General features: G+C 43.0%; 1 protein-coding gene across 1 annotated transcript in view; it reads right to left on the bottom strand.

Moving 5' to 3' along the window:
* LOC111861736 (myophilin) overlaps positions 1–8071 on the bottom strand; it is a 63209-nt gene extending 55138 nt beyond the window's left edge. Inside the window, exon 1 of the mRNA XM_023846563.1 lies at positions 7917–8071. Coding sequence (XP_023702331.1) covers positions 7917–7970 — 54 coding nt within the window. The 5' untranslated portion in view covers positions 7971–8071. The remainder of the gene's footprint in view (positions 1–7916) is intronic.
* Positions 8072–22504: the final 14433 nt, after the last annotated feature.

Below are 22504 nucleotides of genomic sequence, written 5' to 3'. Positions count from 1 at the left end.
CACTAACCTCGAAGACAAGCGACGATCACTCGGTCGGTATAGTTCGCTTGCGACTACAGGCCACGGAGTTTCTTTTTATCACATCGAGGGAAGTATTGTAGTGTGTATCGGAGGAAAGCAACAAACTCCTTCGAATAGGGTCCTTCTTACGATCCTAACTGTACCTCCCCCACACCGAAACGGGCACATCCGTCCATCTACAGTTGAGGTGTAGCACCCTTACGTCTGCTTCGCCTCACACGAAATATTATACCCTGCCACGAGTGGGGTTTCGGGAACCCGAGGCATGGCGGTATAACCATTACAATATCTGGTGTGGAGGAAATGCCACCATCAAAACTCACGCTTTAATTCGTTTATGTTTAGTTTATAAGCCTGGCTCTGATTTGTCCAAAGTGCTGTCGCGAATAACCAGTACAGATGAGAAGATCGTAAAACCATACACCAATCCACGTCAATTTTCTCCTACATAAGAAATATTTCCGCATACACTTTCGCTATAATGGCCGAATGTGTCACAATTCAATTCATGCAAATATGTGCATGCAACCATCATAAATCCCATAATGTGCTACGTGTTTTTCATCTCTGACCAGACTCTGAAGAAAGGTTTTGTCCTTTGAAGCTCTGTAGAAAATTTTACTTGCGTGTATTTTCCAGCGGCACTACACATTTCAGTGAATGGGCGACCTCAACCATATGGACATGGAATGTAAACTTTAAACGTATTTTCCGAACAAGTCTGGCTGCTTTATTTTCAAATTTCTTCCATATATGACAAGGTCATAAAACATGATACCATTACTATGTAGGCCAAGGATAGTGTGTACTCCCATCCAGTCCACAGTCGATGGCATGAAAGCTTTACCTTTACAGCTATGTGTAGAGGTAAACTGGTTTTCAACTGGTACAGCTCATACGAGTACTTGTCTGTGCTTACAGTGGCCATCTCTGTGCATTCGCGCATCTTCCGATCATGATCCCTCGGTTTACTCTGCTTCATAAATCATCGGTAAGTTGCAGATTCTCAGTCAGGCACGACGACTGCAGCTTAGCTTAAATCGACAATCTATGAACACAGCTCTGAACCTACCAGAAGTGTTCCTAGCATGGACACAAAGCAGTCTGCAGATTACATCCGGCCTACTACAGGTTTAAAGTCAGTTGAGAAATTAAAACTGATAATTTGTTAATACCGATTCAATTGAACTGGTTTTAGTTGACTGTCAACACAACAGACGAAGAAGTCATGCTCGAAACTGAAGAAATACACTTTAACCTATCCTAATTTTTGGCAATGGCATTACTCGGCCTCCAACTCCCTTGAAAAATGAAGGTATATGTTTTGTGGCGCGTAATGGAAGCGAAATCTTGGGGAGGTCTACTACTACGAACACTCTGCCATAAGACTTTGTTTTATTACTACCGACAATCAAAACAACTTTTGTACGATTTGAGATTCTCACGGATGTGGTCATGAAGATATAGCGCAGTGTAAACTGTTGAAATTCCACGGACGTTCCGGAGAAACTCGTCTCCTCCATCTTCAGAGTCGAAGTATACATCAAGCAAGAAACCAGCACGAAACAGGTAGCAAGCAAGTGCTACTAAACAGTGTTATATTCCAGAAAACATATCTCTTCAATTATAACTTAACTGAGAAGGATGTAGGAAGTTGGGGTGACCTACTATTAAGGGATAAACTCAGGATGTTTGGAGGGAATACATAAATCCTTTAAAAGAAAAAGTGACAGGAAGGCCAGTGCAACGTCGGGATTTAAATCCGATATCTCCCAAGCGCAAATCAAAAGAGCTACTGCTACGCCTGTCCGGGAGGCATCCAATTGTGCGCTCTCTCTTTTCGCAGTTGCTGTACGTACTCTAGGTAGCCGAGGGTGTTCGAAGGCAAGCAACTCACACCAGACGGGCAGCGATTTGTTTCGTGAGGGAGTGGAGGGGCAACTGGCACTCCTCAACGAAAGCAGGCAACTGCCTCCATCTCAGGCACCCTGTCGCCAAAGCGCTTGATAAAACAACTTCACTGACCAGTCATCCTTGAGAATGAAATATCCTCTAAGCAGGGCAAGAAACTGTCCTGCGTTTTATGGAACCCGAAAATTCAGTGTTCACAAGAGCCCGCCAATGGTCCATATTAATTAATTAATTAATTATAGATCTGAGAACTTCTGGAGGAGCCGCCAATTCTGCGGCTACTCATGAATTACCCAGCATTTTACGGAACCCGAAGGTTCATTGCCGTATTCACAAGAGCCCTCCACTGGTCCCTATCCTGAGCCAGATCAATCCAATCCATACCATAAGATCCATTTTAAACCCACATCCATTTTATTTTGAAGGACCGTTTTAATACTGTCCTCCTATCAAAAACCTTCAGGTTTCCTGCTAAATTTCCTTATGCGTTTTCATCTCTCGCATGTCTGCCAGACGCCCTGCTCATCTCACCCTTCTTGAATCGATCACTGGCCTGAGCGACAGAAAAATCACGTTAATCCTCAGTCACAACAGCACATGACCTGGCCGAGATTCGAAACGGTTACCTCCTGAATATAGAAACCATCACTCGGAAGGCTGATCTGTTCTCGTTATTCGTGGACAGCAACGTACCAACTGGCAGCGTCATAGCTGAGGCAGTTAGTCACCCCCTTCTCACCGCGGCGGCTCACATCCAGTCCCAGGGACTGGCGGTGAGTAAAGTGGCACTAGGACAAGTTTTCTCCCAGTTTACCCTGCCTCTCAGCCCACAAAATGGTCCATGTCTCTCATATATCACCAACAACTGGTATAATGAGTCATTTAAAGGCGTAAGTACCAAGGGATCCCACCCTAAGTAAAGTAAATAAAAAAAAGTAAGTAAAGGTATCCCTCTAACAGGCCGTAGAGGTCCATAGGGTTGTGAAATGTTGAGGTTCCCACATTTTCTAGACAATGGCTCATAGATGGCGGCAAGGTTGTCAGCCCTACGCGCCGGCCGCCCTTTACCCCCAAGAATATTCCATGAATATCGCACCCTAAGAACGAGGAAAAATAAAAACATACAATTCTCACAACAAAAGTTGCTATTTGTTACAGGCGAAAGAAATTAAAGGGGAGATGGGGAATATTACGTAAATATAACTTATGGAGCCTGCCTACAATGGCTAAGGCCCTCCATACACACACAGTTTGGCCTCCCGTTCGGCCTGCACAGTTCAAGGCTGAAAGGCAAAACTGATGTGTGTGGTGCGGCCGGCCGGCCAATCGTTTGGACTCTAGGAAACCCGTCAGTCCGTCAGTTCTACCTGCAGGTCGATCGGCAGGCCAAACTGTATGTGTATGGGGGGCCTAAGATGAAACAAGAAGGGGGTGCCTGGATAAGCGTGAAGGAAACACGAAATCCAGAATTTTGGTGGTGGCCTCTTCAAAGAGGCAAACAGTTAAGACCAAAACGAAGACTGGTCAAAACATAAATGTGGATGTTACGAACTTGATGTAAATTTAAGTGGCTAAGGATAATCATTGGTACCAAATGGAAAAGGTAAATTTGTCCCTGTGCTAATCAATTAACCACTGCGCCATTAAGACGTATGAAGCAGTGGATGTATAGATCGAAGTTTTCTGGACCTCGACACTAGCTGGAGGTGAGTGGTCAGCTTCACGCCCCGGCAGCTCTACCCCCGGGATAAGAGCCCCCGATACCGAATGAACAGAAGGATGGGTGGGCCCCAGAGCCGTACTGGACGAAAGCTCGTTGAAATTCAACAAGGGCCTTTCCTTTCGTAATATTACATTCCCGCCACTTGTTTCTTTCTTTCTTTCTTTCCTTCCTTCCTTCCTTGATTTATTCCTTCCACGCCTTTATCACGCTTCCTCCGTTCTCCGTTACAAGAGGGAATTAATTTGGAGCCTTCTGACGGCACAGTTCCGAACACACGCATGTCTCATCAGAGACATTACTGAAAACTATCACCCATCAAACACGAACAGGTGGAAGTCCAAATACATTAGGCAATTTATTATCGCGGCCCTTAAGGGCCCATAAACAGCACCAGCATACAAAACAACATGCGCTTTCAGTTGCAGTGCATTCAGCTGGCGTCTCCCTGGGTGGAGAAAGAGCCAGGCCGTCAAGTTACATGCCCATCGTGGCTGGACATAAATCGTTTCTGCTTCAACGTTGGTTCAGTTATCAGCTATCACAAGATAACCGACGCAATTGCAGCGTAAATACCTGCGGACTTTCAAACATAATTCGTGAACGTTCCGATTATGTAAAACCTTACAAGGACAGTATTAAAGGCTGGAGGAGGCTCTAAAAGAGATGCATTCCAGCCCTTATATTCTGACTTCTGAATGTGAGTGATGAATTGTGCTTATTCAACACATAGACAAAACCTTCGACGTTACCTCACCAAGTTACATACCACAGCATTAAATTATGGCAGACATCATTAGATGCATTCAAAATGTGATATTCTGTACGACTAAACTGGAAACTGTACGTCTAATGAAGTGGAAGCTTCACTGGAATACAAAGACTCAACTAAAACTACAACTGGAGTTGAAATGGTTACAATACCAAAGTTTTGTTAGCTATATGTTAATTAACAGGACAACAGATGGTCGTAAGAAATAAACCGTTATACATGGTTGCTGGCTGGGAAGGAAAGCCAAGCCATCTGCCCCTGCCCCCTAGGATTTTGGGGGAGAAAGAAATCTAAACTGAAAAATGGTAATGGTAATTACCAAATGGTAATACCAAAAATTGCAATTTTTTTTTAAATAATCCATTCTTATATCTTGAAAACTCTATGGCATCGGTAAAAACAGTCTTAATTGGCTTAAGTATAAGTTTATAAGCAAATGACTGTTAACCTCTAAAGAAAATACTGTAAAATTAACTTTATTTTGATATAAGACATGTTAAATTCAGAGAAGAGTTGCCGTTATTATCAGGAACAACTAACAAGGAGGGCAAATAAATTAAAAATAACGATCCTTATTTGTAGTTGTTATTTTTTCCTGTGGCGCTACAACCCCAATTTGGGCCTAGGCCTACCTCCATGAACTTCTCCGTTTCACTTCGGTTTACTAGATCTTACACATACGGTAGGACTCCTTGTGCGGGTGATCAGCTCGTCGCAAGGCCTCTACCTGTAGACAAACACAGAAAAACGCACACAAACATCCATGCCCTGAGTGGTATTCGAACCCACGATCCTGGCTTCCGAGAGAGCGAAGACAGCGCATGCCTTAGACCGCTCGGCTACTGTGACCGGCTGTAGTTGTTATTAGGGTAACAAAATCAAGAGGCTGAGATGAGTGAAGCATGTTGCATGCTGGGAAGATCAGAAGAAATGCATACATAACTTCGGTCAGAGAGCCTAAAGAGAAGAGACCATTTGCAAGACCCACACATAAAAGGGATAGCATATCAAAAGGGATCTCTCAGAAACAGGATGTGAGGCTGTGCCCTGGATTCATACGGCTCTAGATACAGTCTACTGGCAGTCTCTTACGAACACAGTAATGGTTCTTTCGCTTCCATAAAAGTTAAGATAAGTAACATCTTATTTTGGAAGAAAAAATCACCTGCAGCAGTTAATCAATCTGTTCTTTCACTTTTTTTTTGTTGCTAGTGGGGTGGGACTAAGTCCCTTGTACTGCGGCCACTTCTGGCCTACTGTAGCAGCCCCAGATGATAGGTGAGGGTGATTGTGGAGCAATTGGTGGAATGAAGATTGGCAGGGGAGACCGCAGTACTCGAAGAAAACCTGCCCCAGCGCCACTTTGTCCACCACAAATCCCACTTGAGTAGACCCCGAGATCGAACCCGGGCCGCCGCAATGGGAAGCCAGCGACTAACTGCTTGAGCTTATTCTTTCACTTAATGTAAGCCACATTTTGCTGACTCTACTGCTCTCAATTTCAATTAACCAGGCACACCTCACATTTCAAGTTATAAAGTTCATTCCCTTTTGTGACCTTCACAACCACAGCATATAATGAAGTTCAAAGTAATGCAAAGATTTTGGGAAGGGAATCACACTACACTACAAAAGCTAAGAGGCCCCCCACTCCCTGTACACTCCAACCTGCTTAGTAAACACATTTCATATCATCATACACAGGATGTGTGTTGATGTCTCATACTGCATTTATCAACACTAACACATGTCACATTTTTGTTTTCATCGTTATAAATGTAATGCAAAGAAATTCATACACCTCTTTGCACTAATTCAATATTATCCTCAATAAACCATCTACTCTAAAAATTGTTTATTCACTTTTCTGTCCAATCTATGTGTCCAATTTCAAAATGGTCATGTTACAATGACAAAAACCAAAGAAACATAAAAATGGAGGCCTATCAGAGAATTACGAAACTACACTATCTTTATTCAGACTTCCAACTGCCTTATATTGCCTACTAGACCATACCCGGAACTTGGCACCCAAATTAATTTTGCCAAAACTCACTGATCCAGCTGCTGCTTGAAAACGCGATGTCACTGAAGGTATAACAAATTTCCTACCGGTACGCTTCAAAGCGTTCACTGCTGACATCAATAATCTCTATATTTTGCTTAAGATAATAATTATTTACTGTCAAATGACATGTAAGTGGAATTGTAGTTACTAAAGGATTCTGACGATGGTGTATAACACACAGAGATATTGGGTTTTCGGACTTTATCCATCGTCCTGGTTTTTAAGATAACTAAGAAAAAACACGACGTTTCGGAAACTGGATCTGTTTCCGTCCTCAGGTGAGGGAAAATACCTATTCTGTTGGGTCCCTTAGAAAGAGCTAGCCTCCTCACCTGAGGACGGAAACAGATCCAGTTTCCGAAACGTCGTGTTTTTCTTAGTTATCTTAAAAACCAGGACGATGGATAAAGTCCGAAAACCCAATATATCTGTGAAGTGGAACTGTGTGTAACGTTAATAACACAATTAACTTTGTAATAATATTCCCACTTGTACCTTTGGTTACTGCACATCTTGCAAACTTGCACATCCATAGCAACAATGCTCCTCCTTACAGGCAAAAAACAAATTTTATTCACTTGCAAATGTTTCGCTCTCCAAGTTCTTATGATCCTACAGAATCGACGTCATTCTTCTATACCGCAGAATTTGTGGCATTCCGAAGTATTGTACCAGACTATAACCACACCGACTGTGTGTGTTCGTGCATTCCTTCTTCGTAATTTCAAAGCCCCAGCCCCCGTATTGCATAACATACCAGGATGCATTGCTTTTCAACAGAACGGATGTCTTAATATATCAGTTCTGACACATTCCTAAACAATTTCATCACTTCCTCCTAAAGAAGAAGTTTGGAGGGAACAACAAGTAACTACCGGTAAATACTTTCTTTCCTGTTCATATACAGTTATCCATTTAGATGCGTGCCACTCTGTTTAACTCCGTCAGAATACTATGTACAAGTATTTACGTTACATACTGACTAACGCATTTCACTGGATGAGAAACTGAATGTAGAACGTTAAAAATTACCCTCTGCAATTACAGCATGTGCATCTTATGAATAAATTACTGATCACCAACGTTGTCGAAGTAGGACTATGATAAATTATCGAACATTCTGGAGCTAATAATTCAATATGCAAGAAGCGCTACAGTTATGATGTGGCAGAGCTACAGTTGATGTTAACTAAATTACGAAAAGTTACCATAGCTTCCAAATGCTCATTCCTTTAAAAACAGTGCAATTCATTACGTGGTGGCGTTGCCTGAAATTTCCTTTGTGAGTGTATGCTGCTCACTCGTTGGGCGGTCGACCAATTTGAATTTGGCGCCAAGAACCCTTGTCCTGGCCACTTACACCGAGGTCAACATATGCCCGGACACAAAGATAATTTAATCTTCGGAACTCTGTAGCACCTTACCTTCCTCTGTGCCTCAGCAGCGAAACCAGATTTTGTTGCTCTGTTGTTTGCCATTGTTGTCCTCAGTACGCCCAGTACAATACAGCCTTCGTAGATGCAACAACTACTTCCAAGCACGTTCACAGCGACAGTGACAGTTGACTAAACCCAGCCGTAGCCGAAGTACTTTCAAGGTATTGAGTTTTCGATCTAAAACCACGTGATCACTATATCGAAGTCTCATTGGTAGGAAATGATGTCATGGCGATGTTGCCATAACAGCAGGGTGAAACGTATATGGTAAGGAGAGGTTAACACAAGACGAACAAAAAGAACTTACACATTGGAATTTAGTCATAAACTTAAATGTTATTTACACGTACTGAAGATGATTCCAGATACTACTGATCAGAAACTATTCATACAGAATAAAATTTGGTAATGGTGAAACAATTTACGATATACTTTTTTATCTGTTAATTTTGCTAAGACTGTCTCTGCAAATATTGTTGAATTCTGATACATCACACCACATACTTTGCAGCAACCTCCAACACATCGCCGCAAATAGTATTCATCTAGTCTATGCGATTTATGTAAATTTAACTTATATAGTAGGACAATAATGTAGTAAACAAGTTGGTTCCTTTTTAGTCATTAAAATTATGGTTTTCTACTATGGTTAATTTTCGCACAAAAATATAAATCTGAGGCTTCGTATTATCGATAATCTGGTAAAAAAAAAATACGAGACATTTCAAAATGTGGACTTAGCCATCTCAATCTCAGCAACGATGCAAAAGTTTTGCTTATCTCAAGGCCGCATAAAATATCCCACTGCCTAGGCGAATTCTGGGTTAGCAACTTTGCATAAAGACATCCTTTGGTCGCTCACTGCTGGCATCACAGGGCCGGGTGGCGCATGCGTCTGACGGTGTGCATGATTGGAATAATAAATCGCGTGATCGAAATGGGAATATTATTTCGCAGCCTAATAGATATGTACGTATGTTGACTTCTGAGTGGTAACAGGTCTTACCTTCCTTTAGTGTACATGCAGAGAGGTAAGTAATCCGTGCCGGCACGCCACTGACACTTACCGCCGAAGTTGTAAAAAATAAGAGTAATAAATCATACATCTGGCAATGCATGGTATGTTCCGACCTTGAGCGTAAAACAGAGACATACCTGCAAATATATTTTTGAGGGAGGACGGGAACCTTCGTGAATATATTATTATTATTATTATTATTATTATTATTATTATTATTATTATTATTATTATTATTATTATTGCCAATTTACAATCTACTTAACCGTAAAGGAAGTAACAAGTAAATGTGATATATCATCTTATGTCTTGAAGGCAGAGACTGCCCAGCGGCAGTTCTCATCCATTTAATTTCTTAAGCCTTTTAGCCACTTTTTCTTCAATTTTCTTGCATTAGCATGTGGGTCCAATAGTTCGAGTAGCTGGTTCTCATGGCCTGTAATCCGGGTCGTGAATATATGAACTGATAACAAGTAGACTGGATGAGTGATACAGCATTATGTGAAATGGTAATAAGTACATTTCAGAGTAGAGCATGGAGAAACTGGCAACAGACACGCAGACTTTCAAAATGAGTCACCAGATCTCGAATCCTGGGGCTCACAAATAGTATCTCTGTGATAAACTGAACCTAAGGCATTCCGCGGTTTTTGGACACTTCTCGAAATACGCGAAATTGAGATGCAGATTCCGACATAAGGTAAAGCTATCCCTGTACGTAATTAAGCGTCACGTCACGTCACGTGTGGGAAAGTGAAGGTATACTTCTTAAACTCGCCACTTGTTAGAGGTGAATGGTCAACTTCAGCCCCCTAAACTCTCAGGGTAAAGAGCTTCCAGCGTCCTCTGGATATGAGGATAGGTGGATCCCAGTGCTGGTCTGGATGCTGCCTCTGACGGGAATCGAAACCCGCCGTCCTCCCAGTAGTCTAGTCACTACAGCCTACCGACCAGTTACCTCACGCAGATGTGTAATAGTATCAGGGCCACACTCACTGTTCCATAACACGTAACTATTACTGCAACTGCACACGAAGGAAGCAGCGAGCGAACTTGGATTATAGAAGCATGAATTTATTTTCGGTCCAGTATCACCCCTTCTTCGTAGTGAAGCTTAAATCAAACTACACCAAGTTTCTCAAAAATGGCTAATCATATATACAGTATAAGGCTGATACACAACATTAAATACACTTACTTACTTACTCATGGAGCTGAGCCCTTCTGGAGTAGCCGCCAATTCTGCAGCTACTCAAGAAATTCCCAGCATTTTATGGAACTCGAAAGTTCATTACCGTGTTCACAAGAGCCCTCCACTGGTCCCTATCCTGAGCCAGATCAATCCAATCCATAACATCCCATCCTATCCATTTTAATATTGTCCACCCACCTACGCCTTGGTCTTCCCAGTGGTCTCTTTCCTTCTGGCTTTCCCACCAATATCCTATATATAACCGTCCAGCCCTTACGTTGGGCTCCACCTCTTCACTCTGTAACCGTTCTTCCCTCACCTTCACTNCCCCCCTTGTTGGTTGGTTAGTCACGCGTTGTTCGTCGCTCCTCTCCTTTCTTCTTCTTCTTAGGTTGGGAGCCAGTAAGCTCCAGTGGTGTCGGCTTACAATAGTCTTAGATTTATTTTGGAAAGGGGGTGAAGGTGATAGTCAACTAGTTCAGCTGTGGGTAGAGCTGGGATCCTTCTCAGACCGTTCCTAGGGCCTCGCTTAGGATGGGGAGGGGAGCAGTTGGTTCAGTGCTACTTTGCACTTAAACACCGTGACCATTTATTGGGATCAACACTTTCCTTCACCTGAGGCACACACAGTCAATACAAAGGATGCTTATATAGGATATAGGTCCTTAGCTCAGTCCTGGTATAACGGACGTTATTAGCACAGTTTACACTTTAGCACTCTGAATTTGGGGATCTCCAGAACAGCGAAAAACACAGATTTTGTTTCTAAATTGTTCACGAGTAGCAGGCCACTCACTTGGCGACTGCCTTGGCGACTGTTTGGCAACTAACTTGTGACTCTTTGTCTGAAAACACTGAGGTCCCCTGGACGTCAGGTCCTCTGCTAAGTCCCTCCCGCTTAATTCCACTGATTGGGTAATTTTGAGAACTGGGGGTTCACACAATTTCTGGATCTACAATCACCTAGCTGCAATTTGGGACTTTGAGCCTGACAGATAACCTGCTTGGCGTGGGTTTCAAAACCGCCTACTTTTAAGTTACGACGTGCAGGACCTGTCAGTGATCGAATTCTCAAAGTTTGTCGCCGTGCTACTAGCAAACAAAATTTCTCAGAAAAGCCATAGGGGGTGCTTCCTGTGTAACATCAAGATTTTGAATAAGTCCATTCCTGAAAACAAGAATGTGACTATGTCCCACTGGCTTGGGTATTACTTGTTACCTGCAATTAACTTTTGTTACTGATCATTCTAATTATACTTAAATTAGTGAGTGACAGTGGAGCGGTTACATATACATATTCCTCGTCTCCCCCATTCGTGCTACATAATCTGCCTACCTCATCCTCCTTGATTTGATCATTCTAATTATACTTGGAGAAGAGTACAAGTTATGAAGCTCCTCATTATGCAGTTTTCTTCAACCTCCTGTCACTTCATCTCTCTTCGGTCCAAATATTCTCCTCGACATTCTGTTCTCAGACACCCTCAGTCTATGTTCCTCCCTTAATGTCAGAGACCAAGTTTCACACCTATACAGAACCACAGGCAAAATTATAGTTGTATATTCTAACATTTATGTAGAACAGTCAGGGTTTAAAACCTTGTGGTCGCCAATCTAGTCTTATAAATCAGTCGATAAGTTGATGAATCTGGAGGTGACACAACTCCCCACGTATAAACATGGCTGTCAACACATCCAACAATAGGCGAATTTCAGAACGCCACACGCGGTTCTGGGCAGAGCTCATGAAGACCGCTTTCCCAACGGCAGCTTGCCTTTCCTACAAATCTTGAGTAGTATAGTATGCCATATTCATCTAGTGTAACTTTAAAATCTAACAACTAAATGTAATTTAGTTTCATACTGGCTACACGTACAGACGGCACAGAATCAGAACTTGCTCGGAACTATGAATATGGTAGAAATTGCCGTTGTTACGTGTTATTGACAGTAGCCATTAAATACCATTATTTTCATTTTGGGAAGATGTGCTACGCAAGTACACATTCCGTCTGAGATTTGTCGAATATAATTTCAGAATGTGTACAATGAACAGCGTAGAGAAAACCCATACATGTTTATACCTCCGCAGTATAAAGTAGGGACCATGCTTGACCGATATGAATTAAAATCAAACTCAGCCGACGTTTCTGATAGAATCTGAAATACCAGAATTAACCGAAATCCGTTCCATAGTTTTGGGGACTAAATAGGGGAATTTTCTGGCTAAGATATTACCTATTTACTCGTTGTGCATTCATTATTTTTATTACTAGTGGGGTGGGACTAAGTCCCTTGTACTGCGGCCATTTCTGGCCTATTGTACCAGCTCTAGATGACAGGCGAGGGTGATTGTGGAGCAATTGGTGGAATGAAGACTGGCAGGGGAAACCGAAGTACTCGGAGAAAACCTGCTGCAACACCACTTTGTCCATCACAAATCCCACTTCACCAGACCCGGGATCGAACCAAGGCCGCCGCGGTGGTAAGCCAGCGACTAACCGCTTGAGCTATGGCGTGGCCTTGTGCATTAATTAAACTGCAGTTCATGCAAAGTGAAGATAAAAATTAAAATTGCTATTTTTAATTTTGCAAGCTGTATTTGTGATTACTGGGTTGCATGCTGGACCCACTGACAGCAAGAATTATTGTAAACGGAAACCGTCACTGTGGCCCTCTGATACGGGAAGTAACACATCCCGCACAAATGCTATCGGGGCAAGGGAAGACTGCTACGAAGTGAGACTCGGCTCGTAGGCCTGGTTACATTGTATACGTATTCAATTAATTGTTCTTTATTCTCCTCACGTAATTTCCTGTATTGCTGAAGAAATTAATGTGTGTCAGATGATATTCTTACGTATGGACACTTCCAATTCAATCCTAGGATGCGCTTGCAATATGAAAAACTCTATTATAACTACAAACGAACAACCTTCATGACCACGGCGACCATGGCTACTGATGAGTCATTCGTGACGTCAGATGACAACGTTACGTCACCTTTATGTAAAGTGTGAGACAGCCAACAACAGCTCAGACTCATTCTCTACTGTGACCCATTAAAACACGGGTTACGTAATTGCCGTAGATCTTACGGGACAAGGTCCTAATCCGGCCTTCTCGTAATACGTTATTGCGACCTTCAGTCCTTCACGTTTCCAGAGGTAAGTTTGGTTCACTGATTTATAACCAGTTCAGCTACATTCGTTATTCCTGTTCTTCATCGTTTTAAGCAATCAAAACTTCAACGAACTGAACTTAAATTTTTGTCAGTGACATTTCTTCCACATGAAACCCAATGGTTATGGAGGTCCTCACACCGGTGACTGAGAAGTACTGCCTGCTGGGATGTCACAGTCCTAGCATGTAACACTCTAAACTCTAACTCCACGACTAGTTCAAGAAAGCTCACGTCTGCGCATGCTACGTGCCTCACCTCTCAACAGATATAAAAGGCATATGTACAAAACTTTAACAAATGTCAACACAACTTGGCTCCTCCCAAAATCTGGAACGTTTACTGCTTCGACCTATTTCGAAAATAAGTAGTGTCCTAGTGTGTTTTAATTGTTTAAACTGGTTATTGTATGTCCTGTATTTAACTTACCTATAGGCCCATATATTTTATTCATTCATTCATTCATCCGTAATCTGTCAAGACGACAGGTCCACAGTCTCTTCCAAAACAGTTCCTCCACTTGATGCGATCTAGAGCTTTCTCCTTCAAATGAAAATATCCTCTTCTGTCCCCAAGGTCATCCAGCATCTTCTTACGTCTTCTTCCCCGTCTTCTGGTCACTTCTATCTGCCCTTCTATCTTTTCTTAAATAACGTCTTTTAGAAGGCAGTTTCTGCGTAAGATATGACCAATCCAATTAGCCTTCCGTTTTCTTATTTCGTGTAGGATATTCCTCTGCTCACTGACTCTACACTTCTTCATTTCTCACATAATCGGTCCAACTGATCTTCTCCATCCTTCTCCAACACCACATTTCGAAGCTTTCCAGGTGTTTCTGATCTACTGCCCTAAGTGTCCAAGTTTCAGCCCCATAGAAAGCGATGCTCCAAATGTAGCATTTCGCCAGTTTCTTTCTCAAATTTAAGTCCAATTTGCTGGTAAAAAGATTCTTCTTCTTGCTAAATGCAGCTTTTGCCATATATTTTATTATACATTAAAAATTCTACATTTTGTCCACAAAGTATTTTTTTCTTCCTTTTCGCTCCCACTTTTGGAGCATAGGGCTGATTTCTCAGTTTCGTCGATCACTTTTACAGACGGTTGAACTCCTTGGACAGGTGATCAGCCCGTCGCAAGGCCTCTGCCTGGACACAGGACAACACAAACGCATAAAAGACGCATACGCACACCAAGCATCCATACCTTGTGTGAGATCCGAACCCACGATCCCGGCTTCCGAGCAAGCGAAGACAGTGTATGCCTTAGACCGCTCAGCTACCGTGACCGGCACAAAGTATATTTACGGGGCTTTAATGAATATTAGAATGATGCGCACTCATTTTTCCTACAGTTCGTTGTGTGTCCTCTGAGAAATTGAACTGTAATTTATAAAAGCCGATTCGATATGTTTCCTTGCGAGGATCTCGCGGAAAACGTCGACATTATTAAGTACGTAGCACGACCAACATTTTCTTCTGTATGTTTTGGGCAGTTTTGCCAAAACTCTTCTAATGTAAAGGAGAAAGAAGAAGGAAGTGAGGAATGACAAGACCAAAAAATAAAAGGGCCGGAAAATGTATACGGAAGAAAGTAGAATATAAATGTACGAAAGGGATAAAGTAAAGGATGGAAGGGGGAGAGGACTGAAGGTAAGAAAGTAATTATTTTCATCGACAGACTGCAACGGCTCCAAGTGTACTGATGTTTAATTAGGATAATTATTCATTTATTTTCCGGTCTACAAAACAGAGATTAACGGCCATGGGGATTCGTTGCGCTGACCATGCGACACCCTCTATCCACAGAAGGTGGCACTAACTTCGCCGACAGGCAGCGTTCGCTCGGTCGGTATAGTTCGCTTGTGGACTAAAGGCAACGGAGGAAAGAATTAATTTATTTATTGGTTACGATTTTGACTTATGAATATTCTTATTCAGGGAACTTGGATATTGAAATTAAGCATATTTTATGGTTTTTGTATTTTTTGCATTTAATTACAATTTACCGAATGCAACACAGTGCTTTTGGGGGTGGAAATTGTCGAGTATTCTGGCGAAAGAAGCCTGAATGTTTGATACTAATGGGTCGTACCTCGTCTTATAGAGAGCAGTGACATGGATGACTTTTGGAACAGATTTACTGTTTTGGTGTGCTAGATTTCAGTCGTCTTTTCGGTTGAAAGCCGTTCTGCGACGGAGTGCGAATGGACCAGGATATCTAAATGACGTCATGGGTTAGTGTAAACAGACCATTCAGATGCAAGTATTTGTACTGGCGCGTCTGCTTCGAATTTTAATTATTCAGGGAGAAGAGCGACGCCAACTTTATACAAACGACTTGCAGGGATTCGCGTTTTTATCTTAGCTGGGATCAAACGTATTTGTCACACGCTTGGATGATTTCAAAATTACATATCTTGAACAACAACAACAACAACAAAACTCCGTGGCCTGTAGTCAGCAAGTGAACTATACCGACCGAGAGAACGCCACCAACTCCAGAGGATAGAGAGTGTCGCGTGGTCAGCGCAACGGATCCCCACGGCCGTTAATCTCGGTTTTCTAGACCGGAGCCGCTATTTCCTTGAAATAGCTCCTCAATTATCCTCACGAGTTTGAGTGGACCCCGTTCCAGAAACACTACCTCTCAGAAAATCTAGTATCACCGGGAATCGAACCCGGACCTCTGGTTCAGTAGCCAGGAACTCTGACCACTAGACCACAGAGGCGGTCACACATTATGAAGAGTGCAGGCTTCTAAGATGTGGGACGATGCAGCCTGGTAGAAGTTCACCATTGTTTTGGTTCCGGGTCAGAGATGAAGCCAAGCAAGAAGCAAGTAAACCCACCTTGTGGCTTACTCTTCGACTCTGAAGATGATGGCACATATCTTGGACAAATGTCAATATTTAATAAACACTTTTTAGTTAATTAAATATATTTTAGTGTCTTTTAAGAAAGTGCTGACTTTGTTGCATTGCAAACGGAATACTTTACAATATAAAATGGTGCCCCAGTGCAATGCTGAAATATAATACAAGGTTTGGATAAAATGTAGTGGCAACACTGCTCTAACATGAAAGATGTGCGTCAGGTGGCAATAGCGCCGTCTGTAGCTGATAGCAGAAGTTCAGTTGAAGTAGTGCAGTGAGTGGCTCTGGTTGTGTTTCATTGAGTTGCATTGTGCATCGTCTTGAAGTGCAGGAGCCCAGTTCAAGCACCCTAACAACATGTTTACGAAACAAGAACAACGCTCCTGGATAAAAATTGAAGTTGCACGAGGTCGTAGTGCACAAAACTGTTATCAGGGACTGCGAGAAGCATGTGGTGATGCTGCTTTGCCATATCGCACAGTGGCACGATGGGTGAAATTGTTCCGTGAAGGGAAGGATGCCATTTCGGACGACGCCATGTTGACAACCACACAATTGAGCTTCTTGCTTCTTTGCTGGATGTCGATCGTCGATGGGCTGCGCGGGAGTTAGCTGCTGAGGTAGGCGTATGTCTCAAAACCGTGCTCCAAATTCTGCACGATAATCTTGGATACCGCAAAACTGCAGCGCGTTGGGTACCCCATACAATGTCCGAGGTGCAACAATGGCAACGTTATGCAATTGCACGGGACTTGTTGGACCAGTACCAAAGGGAAGGTGACGACTTCCTTGGAAGGATCATCACTCTGGACAAAACTTGGGCTCGCTCATACAAACCGCACTTGAAGCGACAATCGAATGATGGAAGCATCCTGGCTCTTCTCGTCCGAAGAAAGTGCGCCCTACACAGAGTAATGTGAAGGCGATGTTCATTGTGGGATATGACACTGTTGGAGTGATACTGTACCACATGTACCACAACGACAGACAGTAAACGCTGCCTAATACTGCAATTTCCTGCATAATCATCTTCGTCCAGCACTCAGGAGAAAGCGACGACACTTGTTGGCAACGAACCCCATCGTCTTTGATGACAATGCAAGGGCTCATACTGCTGACGCTGCCAAGGATCTCCTTCGCCGCTGGCGATGGGAGATACTGCAACATCCGCCATACTCACTCAATATGAGTCCGTGCGATTATGATCTCTTTGCCAAAATGAAAGAACCACTGCGAGGGACACGTTACAACGCAAGAGAGGAGATTATTCGTGCTGTAGGGCGGTCACTACTGGACATCAACAGAAGTGGACGCGCTGATGGTGTACGACGCCTTCCACAAATTTGGCAGAAGGTGGTACACATGGGGGGAGATTATATTGAAGGAATGTAAGTGTGTTTACCTCAGGTAATAAAGTCATTTCAGAACTATAGAGGTGTTGCCACTACATTCTACCCGACCTTTGTATAATATCATTCTTAGTCAATCTATATTTAATTCTTCTTCTGCCTTTCAGGTCCTCTGGCCTGTTTTCCATCAGAATTAATCAGTAACTATGGATCTTATAGGTAGTGGTTTGTAGGACTCCTTGGACGGGTGATCAGCCCTGTCGCAAGGCCGCTACTTACGCAGGAAAATACAAACCAGAAGACTCGCGGACAGAAATCCATACCTCTAGTGGGATTCCAACCCACGATTCTAGTGCTTCAGCGGGCGAAGTTATTTCATGCCTTAGACCGTGCTGCCACTGTGATCAGAATTTAACTCGTACAGGTAAAGGTAAAGTTGTCCAGTGCTTAATTAGTTTAACACTATGTCATTAAGACATATGGAGGAATGTAGGTAGAGCTTCACTCTTTCTTGGCCTCGAAACTAAACGGAGGTGAGTGGTCAGCTACACGCTAACCCCCACCCCCCACTCGTACCCATTGGATAGGAGGCTGGGTGGTTCCCAGAGCGGGTCTGGACGCTGTGGAGAAGAGAAAAATCTTGCACTCCCAGTGCTGTTTGTGCTGAAGACCAACAGAAGGCACCTTTCTTGCAGCATTACGGTTTATTCCGCATCGATAGAGCAATGGGCCGCTGAAGGCATTTGCCGTCAACCGATCCTGGGCGGAGTCATCGTTTTTCTACCAGAACTGAATATCCAGTCACCCGCTACTTTATCAGTCAGGAGGCGAGTACTTGAGATTACCTACTTCACAAGGTCATCCAACGTATGGAGCCCAGTCCCAACTTTATTGCCGGTATATGCACTTCACCTGAATCCGATAAACCTAATCAATTAATTGCACGACAACCGGCATCTTTTGTCTGACACCAAGGCTGGTGGTTCAAGCCATTTGTGAATACGAACAGCTACCTGCGCATGCCCTGAAAAGTCATGATTCTTTCTCAGATTATTCCAGTCCATCAATTTTGGGGTGGGGGTGGGGAAGCATAATGAACTGTCACAGCCGCTTTATTCCACATCCTTCACATAACAATATTTCATCTTGAGATACCGAACTACGTTTATGGTTGATATATGATATACTACATTTATAACAGCCTCTCTTATGTAACCATGTCGGATATTACTGCAGCCTCAATTCGATGTTATATTTAAACTACTGGAGTTCAAGTAATTTACAGCTGCGGAATTCCCTTTGTAATTAAATATTTTATTATAGTATAGTATTAGTGCCGGTCACGGTAGCCGAGCGGTTAAGGCATGCACTGTCTTCGCTCGCTCGGAAGCCAGGATCATGGGTTCGAATCCCACTCAGGGAATGGATGTCTGTGTGCGTTTTTCTGTGTTTGTCTACAGGTAGAGGCCTTACGACGAGCTGATCACTCGCCCAAGGAGTCCTACCGTCTGTGTAAGATCTAGTAAACAGAAGTGAAACGGAGAGTTTCATGGAGGTAGGACTAGGCCCAAATTGGGGCTGTAGCGCCACAGGAAAAAATAGTATTAGTATTTTCGTGGAACGCTCGAAACAAAAGCATATGTTTGGAAATATTTATTTTTAACAACCCTTTATACAGAAAGGTGAATTAATCCATCACACATTTTGGAAACAGTTATGTTGGACTTATCTGAGGCGACGGGTGAACCTACTTCCTGGACACAAGGGTCTTCAAGTCGGGTGTAATTTTGGAAACCACATCCTCATGTCACGTTGTGCATTAAGCCTGTTCTGTATTTCATCGTTGCTACTGCATATCTTGACAACGTCGCGTCCCACACACATGCTGATGAAAACAGACGCAGCTTCATGACAGTGAATACTTGAATGCACTGAACCCCTTCTTTCAGACACACCCTCCAAATAATAAGAAAACACAAAGAAGTGTTCTCGGCTGCCCAGTTGTGTGGATATGGACGGTACCCGACGTTTCGAATATTGTTGTCACCTCCATCGTCAGGGACTCTTGTGATGTCAGCGGCATTCAGCAGAATGGCTCTTGGCTGGTCCCCGCTGGGACAGCCGGCAGCCACTTCGTGCTTGCCTGCTGGAGACGGGGCAGTCTGAGAAACTTCGGATACTAAAGCCATATTGACAAGGCTGGTCACCCGAGAAGGCACCCTTGAATGCAGTAGCCGCGAAAGCTGCAAGTCACACATAATCTGAAGAACGTTTGTGTATGTATCTTTCAGCGCTCTGATCGTTGAAATGTCAGCTAATTCCTCGTACTGCTTTGTTAACAGTCCTTGCTGTGTGAGAGGGAACATGAACAGATTTCGTAACCACCGAAAACCTTCTACCACATGTGGGAACATACTTTTTCACTGTAACTTGTATATATCATTTATCAGACCTTCACGTTCATTCAAATAACCACTCAAAACATGACGTCACAGGAGAACAACTGAAAATTATAAGTCGTGCTAGGTAAGGTAAAGTTGTTCCTGCGCTTAACTAATTAAGCACTACGCTATGAAGGCGTATGGGGGAGTGGATATATAGATCCACATTTTCTTGACCTCGGCATTAGTTGGAGATGAGTGGTCAGCTTCACGCCCCTGCCGCTTTACCCCCGGGGAAAGAGCCCCCAGTACCCATTGGATAGGAGGTTGGGTGGACCCCCAGAGCCAGTCTGGACGACTTGGAAAAAGAAAATTATTGCCCCGACCGGGACTTGAACTACGACATCTTGGTCGTCCAGTGCTATCCCGGCTCTGTACTAGGTACTGCATTATTTCAACGTTTTCGCCGAGGTCGGTGTCCTTGTGAGCGCAAGAGAATACACCACTGACTTTTACAATGCAGAAGATATGCATGTGTTGTCGAATGATGCGCCGAGACTACTTCACGATTAACATCATGCCAAACACTGTTAAGTACGTCTCCTATGAGAACAAACATACAGACATACACGCACACACACATATATATCAAGCTGGCGTCGGGCGATATGCAACTAATACAGCGTCGTAAAGTAAGTGAATAAAAATGATATTTAAGATTTGAGGTTTTCGCGGCGGTGACTAAGAAGAAAGCAGTCTTCTGGGATGTGGCGCCGTGTAGCTATTTTATTAACCGACGATTCGGAGTAACGTATCGCCTCCATCTTCAGACTAGTTAGTCTGTTAGCACCTACTCACGCTGGTTCCTCGTTCGCGGATCTTTTTTTCTTCGACCCTGAAAATGGAGGCGTTTTCCTCCGAAACTTCGGTTAACACAATATCTACATGGCGCCACATCCCAGAAAACTGCTTTCTTAAACAATGCTATTCGTAATGTGGTGTGCAAGAGGGATAGTGTGGCAATATGGCCATTTGAAAGAAAATGACGTTATATCCCTAGCTTAGCGTCAAATCAACTGTTATATTTAATCAAAACAATCAGCATGAAAAACAAATTTGAAACCCAATTTTATGAAAGGTGAAATATAAACTAGACAAAAATCAAGAAAGCACAATACGCTTTTCTATATACGGTATAACTCCAGTCTTTTGCAACTAGAAATATCGCACTTCTCCAAACCAGATATTGTCCCAGACATAATGAGTATACCGTTATAATTCCTTTCGCGGAACACCCATTTGTGATAACTGGGTGAGCCGCATGAAGGTGGAGTCTGCATTATAGTAGAAGAGGATTTCTGTTGTGCAGTCTTCCGGCGTTATACAGATCGACATGGAATTCCACGGAAACCTTTTAGTGAAGAACAGAATGACGTAATCTACACGTCGAGTCTAACGAAATTTAGCTAACAGGTTAAAACAAACACACGAAACATAAGCACAGAGAAATACCGACACAGAATGCAATACCCCAGAAGAATGTTCTAGTCAGTAATTTGATAGAACATTTGGGAACAGACTTCTCAATTTGAATCTTCGTGTGAAAATAAAGAGAATTTGAAAGGTAACAGAATTATATGACAGTAAACAGAAGTTGTGGAGAGGAGAAAAATACCAGCTACAATTCTTCTAATACACCAATGACAAAATAAATAGAATGACCCAGGTTTAGTGGCAATTAAACTCTGTACCTGCAAATGCGTGGCAACCAGTACTGTTATGTTGTGTCTGGGTTGGTTAGGCACTATGATGAAATACAACCAGGCTTTTGGTTAGATGCCAGGAACAAGATTCTGCTGTACGTACTGTAACTTTTACCGTGATTGTAACTTTCGTTGGGCACATGCGTATATTAAGCAATATCTATTCACAAATTATTACACTTCAGATTAAGAAAAGTTATATGTTGGTAAAAAGTGAATAAACGGTATCAGCATTAAACTGTTTCATAGAAGCATCGAGAAAAGCAGGAGCCAGTCACTGGACCACATGAGTAGAAACAGTTGTCCTTTTGATGGCTTGAACACAGCATGCTACATTTAAGCAGAACATTAACATATACGAATGGGTCCAATGTAGGGCGGTTAGCTTCTTAACAACAGACCAGATACCACAAATAACTGATTTCGAGGATCGAAAAGGGCGATCCCCTCTCGAACACCTCGTAACACATGACATCCTCAATTTGGCGTATAAGGAAAGAACTGACCTTGGTAACAGCAACGCTAAGGATGTTCGGTGGATGTCACAGACTAAACATACAATTTTACTACGAAATTGATGAAAACCCGCTTACATATTGTATAGTGCGAATTATCCTCAAGGCAAAAGGAGCCGGGATAGCGTATTCGGTATAGCGACTGGCTACGGGCTGGACGACCGAGGGGTAGGCGTCCGAGTCCCGGTAGGGTCAAGAATTATCTCTTCTCCACGTCGTCCCGACTGGCTCTGGAGTCCACCCAACCTCCTATCCAATGAGTACCGGGAGCTCTTTCCCCGGGGCCTGAAGCTGACCACTCACAT

The sequence above is a fragment of the Cryptotermes secundus genome, unplaced genomic scaffold (assembly GCF_002891405.2).
Source record: "Cryptotermes secundus unplaced genomic scaffold, Csec_1.0 scaffold309, whole genome shotgun sequence".
Classification (NCBI taxonomy): domain Eukaryota; kingdom Metazoa; phylum Arthropoda; class Insecta; order Blattodea; family Kalotermitidae; genus Cryptotermes; species Cryptotermes secundus.
The sequence above is the reverse complement of the archived record's forward strand: the minus strand, read 5'-3'. Positions and strand labels throughout refer to the sequence as shown.